We start from the raw sequence: 18,759 nt of genomic DNA on the forward strand, positions 1-18,759 counted from the left end.
TTAGTATTTCTAATATTTCTCCTTGTGTTGTTTCTTCTTTGCCCCCGTGGAGGGTCTCTCTCTCTCCCGCAGTTTTGTACAACCTTAACCCGCATCACTAAAGCTTTTACCCCTCCTACGGTTCTGAAACGCCTTTTCCTTTAGCACTTTTCTTCACACTCCCGCTCTGTTTCCATCTTCACCGATGGGTCTAAGTCTGCGGACAGTGTAGTCTACCATGTTGTTTTTCCTGACAGCACTTATATGTGTCGCTTACCTCCGGAGGCTAGCATCTTCACAGCGGAACTTTATGCTATTCTCTATGCTCTTAGTCTCCTGCTTTCTCATTGTCAATCTTGTCGTTGACTCTCGTAGTGCCCTCATGGCTCTCGGGTCCTTTAACCATCGTGCTGTGCAGAGTTTATTGTGAAATTTCCCCTGTCCGCATGAAATAGTGTTCCCAAAAAATTATCTTTTCTTCATAAAATGATAAATTCCCTTCTCTGAACATGTCTATGTAAAAATAAATACCAAATTCCACTTACTTTGGCTATGGGGACATGGACAAGGTGTGCTGTGACGTCATCAGGGGCTGGTCGCCCGTGCGTGACTCGCCCAGACACGGTCGCGCGGGCTATTCAAGCACCGGGTGTTCCCACAAATATATTTTCAATTATTTGTTCTATATAATTCCAATTATTTGTTCTATATATTTCCAATGCGGTTGTTTTATTTGTATTTTTATTGTATATGATGCATATTTGTGTCCTTTACAATATGTATACAGTAGAACGTTCATAATGTTCCATGGTCCTGTGATACATGTGTCAGTAATATGTCCACAATAAATGTTTATTGTTGCAATATTACTTGTTAAAAATTCACTAAAATTACAATATGTACAGTTTCACACACTATTTAACACTTTAGTCCGGGCATGACGCAGCATTGCGTCATCCGTTTACTGTCGGTAATCTTGGGGATGATGCAGCATTGCGTCATCCACTAAAATAATTGCCAAAAATCAGGTTTTTATCCAATTTTTGGGGGACTGTTTGGTAACTGTCAACAAGCCGAATGCAATCTGTGACTACAATACAAACATGAAAGGTGTTGATTACTTTGACCAATTGATCAAATATTATCACTTTATAAGGAAAACTCACAAATGGATGAAGAAAATGACCATCTATTTTATGCAAATGGCTATCTACAATGCTTATGTGATGTACAACTACTACACAAAAAATACTAAACTATAATACTACATATATTAAAATACTAAATACTAAACATTTGTGGGCAGGAATTAGGAGTGTAGCTGGAAGACGTCTGGGTGCTCACTCGCGGTTAACGCGTGGCCTGTCTTCAACTCGTCGGCAGGTGGAGCGTGACTAGGCTTTTTATTTTATATGCTAATGTTCCTCTAGAGAATTCTATTGGGAACCCATTGATACCAAAATGAAAGACCTAGGACGAAAATTGAGGTGACCAGAGTGAAAAGAGTGAACACATTTTATCGCTTTTGCGCGCTCCTGGGTAACTCGTTCGCACTTTCTCTGTTTGCTGCGGGTAATTAGCCGGGCTTTTGGAGTTTATATGCATTTAGTGCTGTATTGAATTCTATTACGAACACAATGATACCAAATTTAATCTCGTAGGACGAGAATTAAGGTGACAAAGTTGAAGAGAGTATACACCTTTCAGAATTAACGCGCGCTCCCGTGAAACGCTGGGACCCAAATCGCACAGTTGAGGGGTGGCGCGCGGGACACGCCAAAGTGTTAACCAATAACACACTGTATTACACACTCAGTACTTCGGAAGTGAGTAATAATCAACGAAGTAGTCCATGGTGCACAGCGCGACTTCACTTTCTGTGCACCAGGTACAGATTGATTTTCGCTTCCTGTTTCTTAATTGTGTGCTTGCAAATAACACACTCACGTACACCCTTGGCTTTAGTACTTGTAGGTTGTATGTAGCCAAGCTTGTAAAGCATAAGGTAGTATTGAAAAGATTATAGGAAAAGATCAATTTATAAGGTAGCCTTGAAAAGATCGCTTTGTAAGGTCCCACACAGGAAGAGATTCAGCTAGCCTCAAAGAGTGTCCGTCAGTCAGGAAGAGATTCGGCTGTTCTTGAAAATACCTATGGAAAGCATCACCATGGAAGCCGCTAACACTGTTCATCTATGCTACTTGTATCAGATGTCTCATCACTGAACGCAGAAAATGATTCATCTATGTACCATCTATATAAATTGGAGATAGCATGGGTGGGTAAGAGTGGTGCTCAGAGCTACAACTGGATACACTCACTGTATCATCCTCATAGGTGCAGTATCACTTGCATCCGACCTTTGTGTTAGGTCCTTATTGCGCCTAGCTTCGCTAATATGACCCTTATGTTCTTCAAACAATAAGGTTTGAATTTCACCGACAGAGCACGATCTTTCAACACCACGTTGGACAGGTGTTTGGGAGCCAGAGGTGCTTGCACTACCCATGGTTGCTCACTCAGTACTAACCCAGCCAGTAGCCCTAGGACATTCTGGGAACTTTTTCCAGATGGTTGCCTCTCACCTGGAGGTCCTAAGAGTGCATTTCGTACACAACCAACCTCGTACTGTACACATTTAGAATGGGTACGGCAAATCAGAGTTTTCTCAGTTGGCGCAGTTTCCCGCTGACCGAGAATACTCGGTTAGCGCAGTTAAGTGGTTAATCCGGTTCATCCAGGGGTTGTCGAGATACAGCATTGGATGTTTCTTATTCACAGTAAATTTAAGTCGGTTGAGTTTTGTTGGGTTCCCAGCCATATTGGTGTGTCTTTAAATGAGCGTGTGAATGCTGCCGCCAGGAAAGCTGTCTGCTCTTATCCCATCTCTCGTAAAAGTATTCCTTATTCCAACTTTTACCCAATTATTCATTCCTCCATCCTTGCCCATTGGCAGGCTTGTTGGTCTTCTGTTACTGGTAACAAACTGCTTACTTTTAAGAGTCCTCATGGCCGCCGTCCTACCACCGTAACCGGCGATGGGAAATGGGTCTGACGAGGTTTCGTATTGGCCATATTCGCTTAACTCATGGTCACTTTATGAAGCGCCGCCCTGTTCCTTATTGTCCAAAATGCTTTGTCCCTCTTACGGTCGTGCATATCCTTGTTGAATGTCCTGACTTCTGGGACGAGCGTGTGTCTTGTTTTCCGACCGTCCCCCAAGGTCTCTTGTCCCTCGATAGAATTCTTGGTGAATCGGATACTTTTGATAACAAACGCATAAGGCGAATGATCTCGTATTGACATCCTCGGTGTTATTTAGCGCCCTCTGATTATTCTGCATATTTGATGGTGCTACATAGCCTTCCCGGTTTGGTGCCTTCTTTTGATAATTACTTACTTAGTCTGATAAATCACAGAGATGGGGACTTGAGAGTCCATTGCCTGCTCATAGGAACTTTTACTCATTTCCCACAATTTTTCCAATACACTCCCTGTCTCTCTCCCACTCAAAATACGAGTTCCTGGATTCTGCTCGTCCCACAGACCTACGTCGCAGTTGATGGAGGATGGAGATGTATCAGAAGCTACCGCCACGACGCTTTTACTCGGCTGGCTAACTGAGCAAAGATGTCGTCGAACACAGGCGGTGGCTGGAGGCAGAATGGCTAACATGCAGCTAGGGGCAGGCAAAGTGCCGGCTTCCCGGTCCTCCTCAAACGAACCAATCACAGAAAGGCATACATGGGCTTACCTTCTTGGCCAATCACAGGCGAGCATGCATGGCCCGCAGGGAGGCTGCCAAGATGGCCGCCTGCATTGCTATGGTAACAGAGCGGGTGGCGGTTGGTACCTCACACTACTCTGCTCTCGCTTCTGTCTCCCTCAATTCTTTTACAGATAGAGCTGCTCCTCGCTCTAACTCTTTCCACAAATATGCTACAATGGCCATTGTAACATACTTTAAATGCTGATGACCTAAGCTCTCAAGCGAGCCTAAACACGGGAGGTTTCGGGTATGGGTTGTTAAATCTAATCCAGGTGCACGACCATGCACATGCTGCAGTGCACCGCAAGTGTCCTGGGCACATACACCAGTGGAATGTTTAGCTGGTGCCAACCCATTCCCTCACATTCAGTTTATTGAAAATTCACACAATTTTCCATTGGTGTTTTACACCAAAACTTCAAGTTTCATATTTTCCAACATATAAGACATACCTCTGCTTAAAATGCTGTAACACTGTAAAAGTGTTTGGTTTAGTTTAATACATACATAGAGTAAATGAGTCAGAGACAGGGATTTGGGAAGGCGCCAGTTGTCTGCCGGAGATCTCACACCTCTAAAGAGTTAATGACCCCAAGTGACCTGAGGTCAGATCATGCGAATTTCACCTTGCTTCTACTAATCTCTTAATTGGAGCCTGGTAGCCCTCAAACATGCCGACGTTTAAGGAGTGGCTTGGTAGAGTGCCTCAGGCTATCTACTTGTGGGCGGAGTTAGTTACTAGGCTCCCCAATAAATACTCGGAGAACTACCGATTCGAGAGCATTAAGCAATAGGAGACCAGCCAGCGGAGCAGAGCAGAGGCCAGCCGTCGAGATAGGCCGTCACCAGACGGGGGGTGACGCTGCCTGAAAATTGCAGACTCCCCCCCCCCCCCTCTCTATTCAACTTAAACTCAGTCCTCGGTGAGTGAACATTTAGGTGACTTGGTCGTGTTTTACAAGTGTTGTGAGATCAGGGGCAGTTGGTTGTAGTGTTCTCAGATTCTTGGAGGATGACTCACTTTGAATATTAATCTTTAACGTTTTAATTGGATTGCTTAACCCTTAAAGTGCGCATCACTTCATATGAAGTGTAAATCGTTTTACCAGTCAATTGCGCTTCACTTCATATGAAGTGTATGGGTACCGCGCACGATTTGAATGGCCCGCGGTGTAGCTGGGGGTCCCATACGCTGCCCAGGGGCTCTAGTAAACAGCGGCCATTTTGAAAAAAATTCCCGCTCACGATCCGAAGGCATGGGAGGCCTCAGTTTAGCGAGAATCACCATGGCGAGCGCACGGTCAAACGCCTCACGGGCACGCACCACTCAGTCCCTCACCCCAGAGCAAATAGCCCACGAATTATTCTCTGAAGGTGAAGAAAGTGTGTTTGACGATTCGGACAACGATGAGGATTATACACAGTTGTCGGGTGATAGCAGCAGCAGTGAAAGTGAGAATGACCGCCATGCCATGGCGAGGCCTATACGCTCACCGATGCCTCCTCGCCCAGTTTCTACCCCAATTCTACCACGACCTCACAGTTCCTGTGGATATTTTCTGTTTGAGGGTGACGAGTCAGAGGGAGGTGACTCCTTTTCTGGGTTTAGTGACTCAGATCAAAGTTTTATTGAGCCTGTGGCTGGTACCAGTGGTGTAACTGGGCGAGAAATTGTCGCGTCAGCAGCATCTCGCCCGGCCAAGCGCCACCGCATGGCACCACATGAGGGACCAAGACCCTCGTGTTCACGTGCACCCACCTCACGTGCACGTAGCCGCCGTGCTTCTCGCAGACGGTATTCAGCTCCTGGTCGCCGGTATGCATCGCTTCCTCGCCGTCTTTCCTCTGCATCTCGCAGGACGCCTGGTATACTTGAGTGGAGTGATGGTGACGATTTTATTCCTAATATTCCTCACTTTGACGATAAAGATGTAGGGATTACAAACCTTTTCCCTAATCAAGGTGAGGACATGGCTGAGATGGAATATTTTACAGCATTCTATGATGAACCACTCATGGAATACGTTGTACACCAAACGAACCTGCATGCTGCTTACCTGACTGAGAGGGAAATCACAGAATTTTGTTAACCCCGAGCATGTTAACCCTTAACATGCTCGGGGTCTAATATCTTGCTATCCGCACAGGCGCATGTCATTTTGAAAAAAAAAAAAATTTTTTTTTTTTGCTAATCTGTTAAGTTCTGTTCACTGATCACGGGAAAAATAAAAAAAAATTCTATTGTACTTACTTTTGTTGCAATAGAGCCGAGAAGCTCGGTGATGACGTCACAATCTGCATGTTCGCTCATGCAGTACACGCCCGGGAGGTGTTGCGCGCGGTCCTCAAACAGCCAGAGTTGCCACAAATATATTTTCGCGCTATTTATTTACAATGTCTAAGCGCATTTTATCTAATTTTTTTTCACTAATTGTGTTTCAAATACTGTTTGAACATATTTTGTATCAATAATTGTTGCATATTTGAGTATACACAGGCGCACACAAATGTTTTCAATTACGGCAATATAATATGTCATTACAGTCTATTATATTGTATGTTCTGCTTATATTTGTATATATTTACACACACGCACACGCTATCTGCTTATATGTTTACATATTTACACACTCGCACACGCTATACACACTTTGAAGCACACTTAGAAGATTTCTAGACTGTGGTAGTCATTGAAGCAGTCGACAGCACATAATGGGATACCACACGTTTCACACCATGTTTGCACAAGCTTCCGTTTCTTGTCTCTACGTGTCGTTGTTTTACACACCAAGCAATCACGTTGGGCTATTGCACGCTTCACACCAGGTGGCAAATACTTAAGTTTGTGTGCTAGGAAGCCTTCAGTGTGAGCGAGGCGTGGAGTACCAGCATGCTGCAACAGTGGGTTTATGATGGGCCGCTGAATACCTGGGACATCTTTTGCAAACTTTCCTAATAACTGTATTGCAGCATCAAATACAAAGTCACGGAAAGTGGGCTTACGTCCAGTTCTCACAAGGTACATGTTGAAACAGTTCAGCATGCTCATGTCCACAAGATGGAAGAACACTTTTTTCGTCCACCTACATGTCTTCCGCACACACACTCTGCAGTGCCAATCATGATGTCTGATTTATCAATCAACCGCATGTTGATATTATAGTCTAAAACACAGTCTGGCTTATATAGTGGTGCGTTTGTTTTATGGCTCACTTTCCCACTGTTCACCATTGTTCCATCATGAATTGTTGTCAACAAGTTCACCTCTCTTTTGTCTTTCCACCGAACTGACAGAATGTTATCACTTTTCCTTCTCTGACACTCACCAACTGCAATGTCGTTGTCAAACACAGGCATTTCCCTTCGTTGTGGCTTTACTGTACCAACCAATCCGGTTCTATTTTCTAGCAAGAACCGAGCTAGCAAGGGACTTGTATAGTAATTATCTGTGTATAAAATGTGTCCCTTGTTCATCCACGGAGCCATGATGGTCTTCACTACACTCCCCGAGAATCCATGTTCGTCGTTACCGGGAATGTCTACATCACTAGCCGAGTACAGAATCATGTGTAACACGTATCCTGTCTCACAATCACAAAGAACAAAAAATTTCAGGCCAAATCGGTTTCGTTTTGAGGGAATGTACTGTTTGAATGGAACACGTCCCTTGAAAAGTATGAGAGATTCATCAACCACCAGCTTCTGTGCTGGTACGTAAAAATCTCTGAATTTTCCAATAACATCGTTCATGTAGTGCCTCACTCGCCACAGTCTATCATCAGGTGTTCGGTCCTGAACACTTCCGAAATGTAGACACCTGAGGAGTATCTGAAACCTGTCTCGTGACATATATTTCCCGAATAAAGGTGTTGGTATTGTCTTGTCCTTGCTCCAATAGTCATTTATTGCATGTTTGTGACAGTGCTTCATCAACAAACAGAGTGCCAAAAACACATACATTTCCGCCACTGTGGTATTTTTCCAACGCTGCAGTCGTGAAAATTCTGTGATTTCCCTCTCAGTCAGGTAAGCAGCATGCAGGTTCGTTTGGTGTACAATGTATTCCATGAGTGGTTCATCATAGAATGCTGTAAAATATTCCATCTCAGCCATGTCCTCACCTTGATTAGGGAAAAAGGTTTGTAGTCCCTACATCTTTATCGTCAAAGTGAGGAATATTAGGAATAAAATCGTCACCATCACTCCACTCAAGTACACCAGGCGTCCTGCGAGATGCAGAGGAAAGACGGCGAGGAAGCGATGCATACCGGCGACCAGGAGCTGAATACCGTCTGCGAGAAGCACGGCGGCTACGTGCACATGAGGTGGGTGCACGTGAACACGAGGGTCTTGGTCCCTCATGTGGTGCCATGCGGTGGCGCTTGGCCGGGCGAGATGCTGCTGACGCGACAATTTCTCGCCCAGTTACACCACTGGTACCAGCCACAGGCTCAATAAAACTTTGATCTGAGTCACTAAACCCAGAAAAGGAGTCACCTCCCTCTGACTCGTCACCCTCAAACAGAAAATATCCACAGGAACTGTGAGGTCGTGGTTGAATTGGGGTAGAAAATGGGCGAGGAGGCATGGGAGAGCGTATAGGCCTCGCCATGGCATGGCGGTCATTCTCACTTTCACTGCTGCTGCTACTATCACCCGACAACTGGGTATAATCCTCATCGTTGTCTGAATCGTCAAACACACTTTCTTCACCTTCAGAGAATAATTCGTGGGCTATTTGCTCTGGGGTGAGGGACTGAGTGGTGCGTGCCCGTGAGGCGTTTGACCGTGCGCTCGCCATGGTGACTCTCGCTAAACTGAGGCCTCCCATGCCTTCGGATCGTGAGCGGGAATTTTTTTCAAAATGGCCGCTGTTTACTAGAGCCCCTGGGCAGCGTATGGGACCCCCAGCTACACCGCGGGCCATTCAAATCGTGCGCGGTACCCATACACTTCATATGAAGTGAAGCGCAGTTGACTGGTAAAACGATTTACACTTCATATGAAGTGATGCGCACTTTAAGGGTTAAGTTATGATATTTATCATGAAAAATATAATTGTTGAATTTATTATTTAAATGGACTTTATTTTGTTCCCTAGAGATTTTGAGTTGAGGTGAGAAAGCCTCTGTGGTTACTGGTTTCATGGTTTAGAATGAGTACATGATAAAGATGGGACCATACTAATAATGATCTCTTGATAACATCTTTGGTGAATATTGTGATACAGACAAGTTCCATTCCTTGTCTTGTATGTAATGATCATGAATGGATGGTGGCAGCATTTCGTCTTCTACTATCTACTCTTCTACTTCTACTGTCTACTCTTCTACTTCTACCTATCTACACCTCTCCCTCCACCCCTCTCTGAACTCTCACTTTCAACTAATGACCCGCCTCGCTCCTCCCACCTCTCCTCTCTCACCCCAAACCCTCACTAATTACTTCACTATTCATTTCTTTCCTTTCGTTTTCTCTTATACGTTTGTGGCAATGATTCTGTATTCTAGAGTTCTCTCTAGAGTTTCGGGTAACTGATCAAGTGACGGCACCTTGTAGTCTTAGCACCTAGGTAGTCGAATACCTAGGTTACAAGGTGTTGAACGAGAGAGGTTGCCTTAGGAATTCTAGAGGTGCTCTAGAATAGTTAGCTAACTGAGGACGGGATAACGGACTAGAGAGAGCTGTTTCCCCCGGCCTCATTAGTTAACTGGGGGGTGGAATAATGGACAAGATAGAGCTATTTCCCCCACCCCCCGTTACAATGATTTGGTGTGAGATCTCCGGCAGACAACTGGCGCCTTCCCAAATCCCTGTCTCTGACTCATTTACTCTATGTATGTATTAAACTAAACCAAACACTTTTACAGTGTTACAATGCACCCCTACTTTACAAAGAAATTTATGGAAAATTGTCCATCTACTGGATACCTATTTACTGTTAGGTGAATAGAGGCTTTAGGTTTAAGGTCCCTCAAAGCCAAATACTTAGATTTCCCAGGATGCAACCCACAACAGTTGCCCAACTCGGGTACCTATTTACTGCTAGGTGAGCTGAAGTGTCGGATGAGAGGAAATGTGCCCAACCGTCTTCTTGGTTATCTTGAGGTTATCTTGAGTTGATTTCGGGGCTTTTTAGTGTCCCCGCGGCCCGGTCCTTGACCAGGCCTCCACCCCCAGGAAGCAGCCCGTGACAGCTGACTAACACCCAGGTACCTATTTACTGCTAGGTAACAGGGGCATTCAGGGTGAAAGAAACTTTGCCCATTTGTTTCTGCCTCGTGCGGGAATCGAACCCGCGCCACAGAATTACGAGTCCTGCGCGCTATCCACCAGGCTACGAGGCCCCACCAGGTCTCTCTCATTCGCCCTGGGACCATTGGTTGAGAGCCAAAATAGCATGTATTAGGAACTAACCTAACCTAGGAAGGTTAGGTTAGTTCAGACCGTCTTTGCAACATAAATACAAAACCATTTTCGGTTTGTCCAAATTGAATAGTACAGATTTCTACTTTCTAATTGCCTTGTATGTCGATATATGTACTGTACTATGGTCCTCATCATTACTATAAGTACGGTGGTGCCTCCACTTGTGAATTTAATCCGTATTTAATCTGTTCCCAGAGAATGGTCACAACTCGAAAATTCGTAACTCGAAACAAATTTTCTCATGAGAAATAATGTAAATTGAATTAATCCGTTCCACACCCTCAAAAATACATTTTATACCAAATGCCACTCTTTTTGTACTAACTACAATACAGTATGCGTATCTTACCTTTATTGAAGACTCTTGTTGGCATGTGGAAGACGGGGAGGAGAGGTGTTAGTGTTTGGAAGGGGATTCCCCTTCCATTATAACATCAAGCAGTGATGACTTCTCTGGGGTATTCTCTCTCCCTTACATTTTGTAGGCATACCACTAAGACCTGGTTGTGGCTCACTGCTTGCACTCACAACTATTTTCTTAGGTTGAACCTTACCACTGACTTTCTTGAGACTCGTGGCGTGATATATAATAATTTTTTTTTTAACATAAACGTAAAGAGCACAAAAACAATGAAATTCTATACAAGCGCGATCGTCGCCATGCGGGCGGCTCTGGTAAACTGAGGCAGTCGCCAGTACCACCAAGAACTACGTGCTCGGTCGACCCATATGTGTATCAATAAAGTCGCTAGTCGAGGCAAAGGTCGTAAGTCGAGTCGCATTTTTTGACGAAATTGTGGTCGTAACTCGGAAAATTTGTAAGTAGGGGCAGTCGTAAGTCGAGGTGCCACTGTACTACCAAAACAGAAGACTGGGCTGCATAACTCATTGCTTTCACTGATATCTGAATGTTGTACAGAATCGGGATTATCTGACACCATAATCACAAAATAATTGCAGTTACCCTGTACTTAATTTATTCATCATTATTAAGTGGTGCTGTGGCCCTGACCTGCACAGCTGTACTGTGAGCCCAAGCTGCATGTACCAACCTTTGTTGCTCTGGCAGTACTGAGGCTCTCACAGCCTGGAAGGATGCAGACAATTTTTTTTTTCTCCAGATGGTGCCTGTTTTCTAGAGTCCTGCGGAACAGGATGTCAACATCATGTACAGTGTTAGGAGTTTTGAATCTTACAATATACATACAGGGTACTAACAAACATACTGGTGTGTACATGCCCTCTCCCATGGTATCACCGTGTGCACAGTACAGTAATTCAACTCAATACTATAATAATGTCGTGTGCTGGAAAATACAGTAGGTATTTTAGGCCGGGCTCAGGGAGTAGAACTCTCCAAACCCCCTCTCCTGGTACAGCTACATTAGGTCATTGTTGTGGGATGCATTCTGGGGGAAGGTTGGTAGTTGGTCGCAGGAGACTTCAATAAGGTTAACAGGCTCCTTGTCACCCAACAACAGGAAACCAATTGGTTTATGTTGTCATGATTTAGTAATGAAAACTAAATCACACGCCAGAAGATGAGATGATATTTCGGACCGTCCTGGACCATTATCAAGTAGTGTGTGTCAAATTAATATTGGTCCACACAATAGAGTTCCTAATGGTCCAGGCCCAATATCAAGTCGATTATGTTGACTTGCTAATTGTCCGGACGGACCGAAACGTTGTTGTCTCATCTGATGGTGTGTGGTTCAGTCTTCATAACTTCAGCCACGTTATTGAGACTCGTCTCATCATCTGCATGATTTAGTAATGTTATGTTTCACTCTTGGTATATTTATTAATTCCCAGGATGGAGGAGCTCCTCCGGCACCACCAACAGCCAACTAAGAACTGGGAAAGTCAGCTGGCCTCCATCTTGCCCTCATCCCCAAGTGACCTTTTATCAGTTCTCGCACTTGTTGAAGAAAACAGGAATCCTACATCATGCTGCAATCAGGTTTAGGGATTTATATACTAAAATCTTACTTACTAAGCACAGAAGCATGCTAAATTAAACCAGTGATCTATTATATAGTGTAATCGTGTGAAGCATTCCAGAACGTGACAATTTGGAACAATATACAGTAACTAAATCTTTTTTGCAGCATGAGAAATTAAACCTTGGAAAGTCCTTATAAAATAAGACATTTTACGAATAACTGATTGTTCACATAAATGTTTTATAAAAGTTTTGATATTCAGTAAATGTTATGACACGTCACTAGTTTAGTACCATTTATATAAGGCGTTTCCTTGACAAATATAAATGTAGGGTCAAGTTTTGGATTTTGTAAGATTGTATAATAGTTTTTAATACATGCTGTATTATAGTCATCTCTATAGCAGATTAAAAACAAATCAGTCTTTAAAGATTTCAAGGGTTTAAGCAATTGAAAAGTAAAGTAATTTCAAATATAATAATATATATATAATCTGTGTGTCAAGATACTTTATGATAAAAATGTTTTGTTAAATAACCAGGGCCACATCTATTTGAAATGAAGGTGATGATGTTTGTGTCCATCCTGGACTCTTCATCTGTTGTGAGGGTCGAAGACGGACCAAAATATCATCACATCCATTCCGGTGTTGGGCGGGGGTGGGGGGGGGGTATTTGTTTCTGTCACACTATTGTGATTTATTCTCTGTATGCTATTTTTTTTTTTTTTTTTTTGTCTTGTCAACAGAGTTCTGGATTTATTGAGTAACCAAAGGTATTTAGTTATTGAAACTATTTGTATGATATTTAACCAAATATTTAAAAACCATTTATAATATCAAAAATAATAGTTCACCCCTCATGGGTAAAGATAATCCTCATAATCATTATGGATTTATGGCAATTTCTATTGCTATACTAAATTTAGTCATTAGTGTTCAAACCAGTGAAATTTGTATGTTTTCAAAGCAAAATTGAGTAGAGTATTGTTATTTTCCTCTCCAATTCTAAATTGGAACAAGATCTGTCATTGTCTATATGAATAAATATATCAGTGTTTTAAAGAAAATAACATTAAACAGGGATTATTATTTTTTTATATCTTGTAATTTTAGTTAACTTGGTGAGCACATCTTTACTGGGGAAACAAATATTTGAGTATTGGTATCTTTTTTGGAAATGGTACTTATTGGCAAATACTGAATTTGTTAAAAAGATATTTTGTGATATTTTATTTATTTCCTTGTATTTGATTCTTAAATTTTTAGTTAGTATATAAAATTGTTGTAAAGATTTGTGTTAATAAGGAAATAGAATATATTTTACAAGACTATATATTGTACACTCCATACTGGCTCACCTAAGTCAATTATAAGTAAATAAATGCAAACGATATTTTGTTTGCCAACAACCTGTGATATGGTAACATCAGTTTGTGGAGGGAGAGTCCAACGCTGCTCGGCACCGTCAAATAATCGGTACGTGCGGTCGGTAATTGGTCTCATAATCGGTCTTTTTGAAAACGTGGATCAGTCTCTCGGAGGTTATTAGTAGCCATGTATGGAACTTGTAGATGACTGGTAGATCAATGTTGCAACTGATGGATATGTATTTGAGAGCCTAAACACTTGGTCTAACAACCATGTTTTGGCCTCTGGTACTTAAGATGGTGCGATAGACTTCTGGAGGTCTGTAAATGACGTGTTGTATTTTTGTTAAGTCATCAAAGGTGCGCTATTCATGGATTAAAAAAAAAATGTATAAAATTACTCTACAGAAGGTGCAGTACACTGAGGTGTATATGTGTACAACATTAAAACATATAAAATAAGTAAAAAAAAATATATATGTATAATATAATTTGTATAGCCCTAATATTTTATATTATAGCATAATATAGCATAATTATGTATAATAAAATATTGTAATAATATAGTATATTATTCTATAATATCATAATACATTATGGCAATGTTACATTTTTACCAAAAAAAAACTACTATTGGTTATCATTAAGGTTTTGGATTTATTAATGTCCTAATGTTCTGGATTTCTGTCTTCAATAAAGGAGCCATTTTGGTTGAAAGTAAATGTAGGTAATTTGACAGTTTGCTTTATGTAGTCATCAAACATGAAAGTGTGTACGCAAAAGAACAACTTCAACTTTTTACTCTGCCTATTGCTAACGTGTGTAAACGTCGAAGGTCGTTGGCAAACTGTACGACATACACTACTTAGGAAGGACATAGGAGGAGTTTGCTCAAGAGTGAATGTACTGTAAAGGAACTATGCGGTTTCTAGTGCACATTACTACTTTTTTTTAAACATTTGTCAAGTTTTCTCTACGTGACAGGAATTATTAATGTACAGCATTCCATTATTACTGATGGCTCGGTTGTGAGACACTACACCCGTCATGTTTTGTGCTGTGTAATAGAGCTACACGTGTGCCACCCGAGGGCTGCCGTCTCGTGCCACCCGAGGGCTGGTGCCTTGTGCCACCCGAGGGCTGGTGCCTTGTGCCACCCGAGGGCTGGTGCCTTGTGCCACCCGAGGACTGGTGCCTTGTGCCACCCGAAGGCTGGTGCCTTGTGCCACCTCGTGCCACCCAAGGGCTGCTGCAGGTCATTTTAGTGTAGTTCTTGTAATACTTCAAAGTTTAGCAACAATTACAATATTTTTTCCCCTGAAGGTGAACATACATCAAAATATCTATTCCATGTATAAAACTATAAAAATTTTATCAAGTTTGAATTGAAGTATTGTAGCATTGTGTATGCATACTTCTTGGATAATTACTGTAGATTGGAGGTTTTGTTGTCGCAGGTTTACGTCTGAAGTTTACTTTTGGTTCGTGAAGCATGATCCATTATGAATTTGCAAAGTTTGGATTTTTTTTATACTTGAAGTGTATGATTCAATAAAAATTCCAAGCAGTAAGTTGCTAGATGTAATACTCGCAGGAAGTAAATGAGGATAATGCTTCTTTGAATTTGTTAATGATTCTTATTTTAGTATGGATAAGGGACATGTCTATTGAAAACACTCATCACTGTTAAGTTCTCTACATAAATATGAGTTAGATTATGCTAATTACATCAGTGGCAAGTTGTCAGTACAGTATATGCAATAACAAATGAACTGGCTGCAAATTGATATTCTAATATTCATTTTTTTTTATTGATTGTGCAAGTTTATATATATATATATATATATATATAATATATAGTATATATATATATATATATATATATATATATATATATATTATATATATATATATATACATATATATATACATATATATATATATAATATTATATATATATATATATAATATATATATATATATATATATATATATATATATATATATATATATATATATATATAGGGAAGGGAGTACCACCTCTGGCTGGAAGAAGGGGGACCCATATATATATATATATATATATATATATATATATATATATATATATATATATATATATAATATCTCTCCTATCGATTAAGTACGTTTTGAATACCATTTTGTTTTTCAAGACCAAAGGAACACGATAAAGAATGTTGAAATCAAAGCATAACTACTGTACTAAGGGTTTTTATAGTGGCAGTGTTTGCATGAAGGGCAAAAAAGTAGAGTAGCACACTGGCTTTGCCAGTGGATGGGACACATGTTTGCTCCCTCACCAACTGAATATATATACTGTATTTGTACAAAAGTCCCATGGTTTCCCACCCACAAAGCCACTTGAAAATCACTATAAATGTGTGATGTAACTTACTAATATAGTTTTCCATTAAATAAGCCAGCATCTATGGTAATTCTAGAGCAAATTTGTTTAGCATTTCTAACAAACCCTTAGTACTTTGACACGAAGATGGTCAGCAGGTAACACCTTGGAGTTTAAGCGTGTGATGCCCGCCTGTGGGCTTTGCAGACTGTTATGTATAACTTGAAATGTCTGTGTGCTAATTATTCGTCTCAAAAGTCTCCAAGAGTCTGGCTTTAGCCAAACTGTGCTAGCAATAATTACTTTCTGGAGGCACCTTCCTCGGCAGGTCCCTCCAACAAGGTGTTTCATTACATTTAACGTTTGATATATTTTTTGTATGGGGATTCTTCCTCTGCTCCTTTGCCATTGTTTTGTGCAAGGAGAGTACCATATTTGCTGTTAAACCTCTGTTGCAATATTAAAGTTAATACAGTATGGCAAGTTATGTAGATTTGAGCAATTGTTTTGTTAAATCAAATTAATTCTTTTTATTAATAGAGCTTCGTTTGATTTAAATATTTTTTGTACATGGGGGCAAAAAGGGCAGTTAAAATAATGGACTAATTAAAATACTGTATTTAGTTTGATTACATTTTAACAACTTTTTAACCTTAATATATATTTGCCCAAATAAAGTTTAAAGTAGTAAAAGCTTTTCAGCTGCAAATTGTAATACGAAGTTGTATAATATAATGGTTTATACATAATGGTATGGTTATCTTTGGATCATTTTCAAGTGTCACAGTACAGCAAATATCATTAATTTTAAACTGTATGCACAAAGCAATTTCATGCTTGTCCCTTTAAACCATTTTAATATGTATTTTCCAAATACCTGTATCGTATAGCATTTATTGTATGTAATATTTAAAGGGAAGGTATATTATTTTCTGGAGTATATTCAGTTTTGCACAAATAAATAAATAAATTCTTGTTTGTTCTTGCTCTTAACCCTTTGTACTGATCCCATCACTCTTAAGCGATGACCACTTGGGCCTCGATTCCCTGTGGGAGACTTGAGTTTACCCCATAATGTTAAACAGTCCCACCGGTTCTATCTGGACGTCATTCATCACTAAAGACCTGACAGTTGTTTGCATGTTAGAAAAATCCTGGAGGCCTTAGTTTACTTCCTAGGCCTAAGGAAAAAAAATATGGGCACCATGTCTGGTGCATTATTATCCGTTAATGGATGCCCAATGCTGGGTACACCACCTAGTATATAATGTATATTCATTGTTTTGATGGTGCTACATAGCCTTCCCGGTTTGGTGCCTTCTTTTGATAATTATCTTGCCTTGTTTCCCATTGTCAGGCACATAAAGCTCAATTGGTTTATTGTGGTCTGCTTAGAAATGGTGGGGGGAGGGGAAGCCTTTTTCCTTGCATGGCCCCCTTGATGAGTTTCTTTGATACGGTGAGGGTGCTCCTGTGTGCCGCCTGCAGGTGGATGAGGATTGTTCTGTGTGCCGCCTGCCGGTGGGTGAGGGGATTCCTTCCCCTCTAGCCTGCTGTGGTATGTTTTTAGTTCATTTATTATGCACCCCATACCCATCTTGTGGGCGGTAGTGGAAAGGGTTGGAGGCACATAATGGGCTCAGGGACTGAACCCCACAATTCATTTAGTTAAGCAAGTTACAATCTTGATGAGCTAGTTACAAAATTCAATATACGTCGTCACATCATCAATAGGTTCGATATTGACCACAAGTACAGTTTCTAAATTAAGCAACTGACATATGTGGAGAGCTATTGTCATAATATATGTTTGTCCTGCACACAGCCCCTTAACCAGTGGGCAGCAGTGGATAGGTTACAATCACTTAGTTACTACCTACAGTTAGCAAACTGGGTATACTTGGCTAAGATTTCTGGTAGATCATTTTGAATTAAATATTTTACACATCTTCTTGAGATGATTTCGGAGCTTAGCGTCCCCGCGACCCAGTCCTCGACCAGGCCAACTTTTTGTTACACACCCCAGGAAGCAGCTGTCTAACTCCCAGGTACCTATTTACTGCTTGGTAACAGGGACATCAGGGTGAAAGATACATTTTGCTTATTTGTCTCCGCCTCCATCAGGGATCGAACCCGAAACCTCAGGACTATAAATCCAAAACGTTGTCCACCCAGCTGTCAGGCACCCTTTGGAACATTTGATATAGAATTTGTTTCTGAATTCATGTATCTTTTCGCACTCCATCACATAGTGACGGAGGGTGTGCGAATAATTTTGTTGACACAGTTTACATTTGGTCAGGTCTACATCAGCAGATAATAAGAATTCCCAGAGATACATGCAACAAAGTCTAAGCCGAGCAGTAGTAACATCTAGAAGTCTGCTGATATTATTGGATGATCCATAGATGTGTGATTCCTCTTGCATGATAGTATAATGATAGATGGAATTACTGGTGTCGATTTCACTTTGCCTCAGAGCTACAAGATTTTGTTAAAGTTCTTGGTGTACTATTGCTCTCAGATTGCTCATTGACAATCCAAGGTTACACTCAACGGCTCCTTTAAAGGCAGATTCTTTGGTTAACTCATCAGCTCTATCATGCATTCGAAGGCCAATATGAGATGGAGTCCACATGAAATGGACTCTGTTACCATCATTAATAATTTTGTTGTATTTGTGTCTAGCTTCAGACGCGAGCATATGTTACAGTTATGTCTTAGAGTTGAGAGCAATTAAGGATGACAAAAAGAGTCACAATTAATGTATCAATTTTGGAGACTTGTACACATTTCAGTGCAAGGATCAAGGCAAATAGTTCGGTCTGAAGGGTAGAGGCCCAATTGTTTACACGGACTCCCCACTCAAAGTACAAGCCATCGCCCATTGTCAGGACAACTGC

General features: G+C 41.1%; 1 protein-coding gene across 1 annotated transcript in view; it reads left to right on the plus strand.

The window, feature by feature from the left end:
- Positions 1-13,964, plus strand: part of LOC123770695 (small integral membrane protein 14) — a 47,047-nt gene extending 33,083 nt beyond the window's left edge. The window contains exon 5 of the mRNA XM_045762809.2: positions 11,993-13,964. Within this exon, the coding sequence (XP_045618765.1) occupies positions 11,993-12,031 (39 nt within the window). The 3' untranslated portion in view covers positions 12,032-13,964. The remainder of the gene's footprint in view (positions 1-11,992) is intronic.
- Positions 13,965-18,759: the final 4,795 nt, after the last annotated feature.

The sequence above is a fragment of the Procambarus clarkii genome, chromosome 14 (assembly GCF_040958095.1).
Source record: "Procambarus clarkii isolate CNS0578487 chromosome 14, FALCON_Pclarkii_2.0, whole genome shotgun sequence".
NCBI classification, from domain to species: Eukaryota; Metazoa; Arthropoda; class Malacostraca; order Decapoda; family Cambaridae; genus Procambarus; species Procambarus clarkii.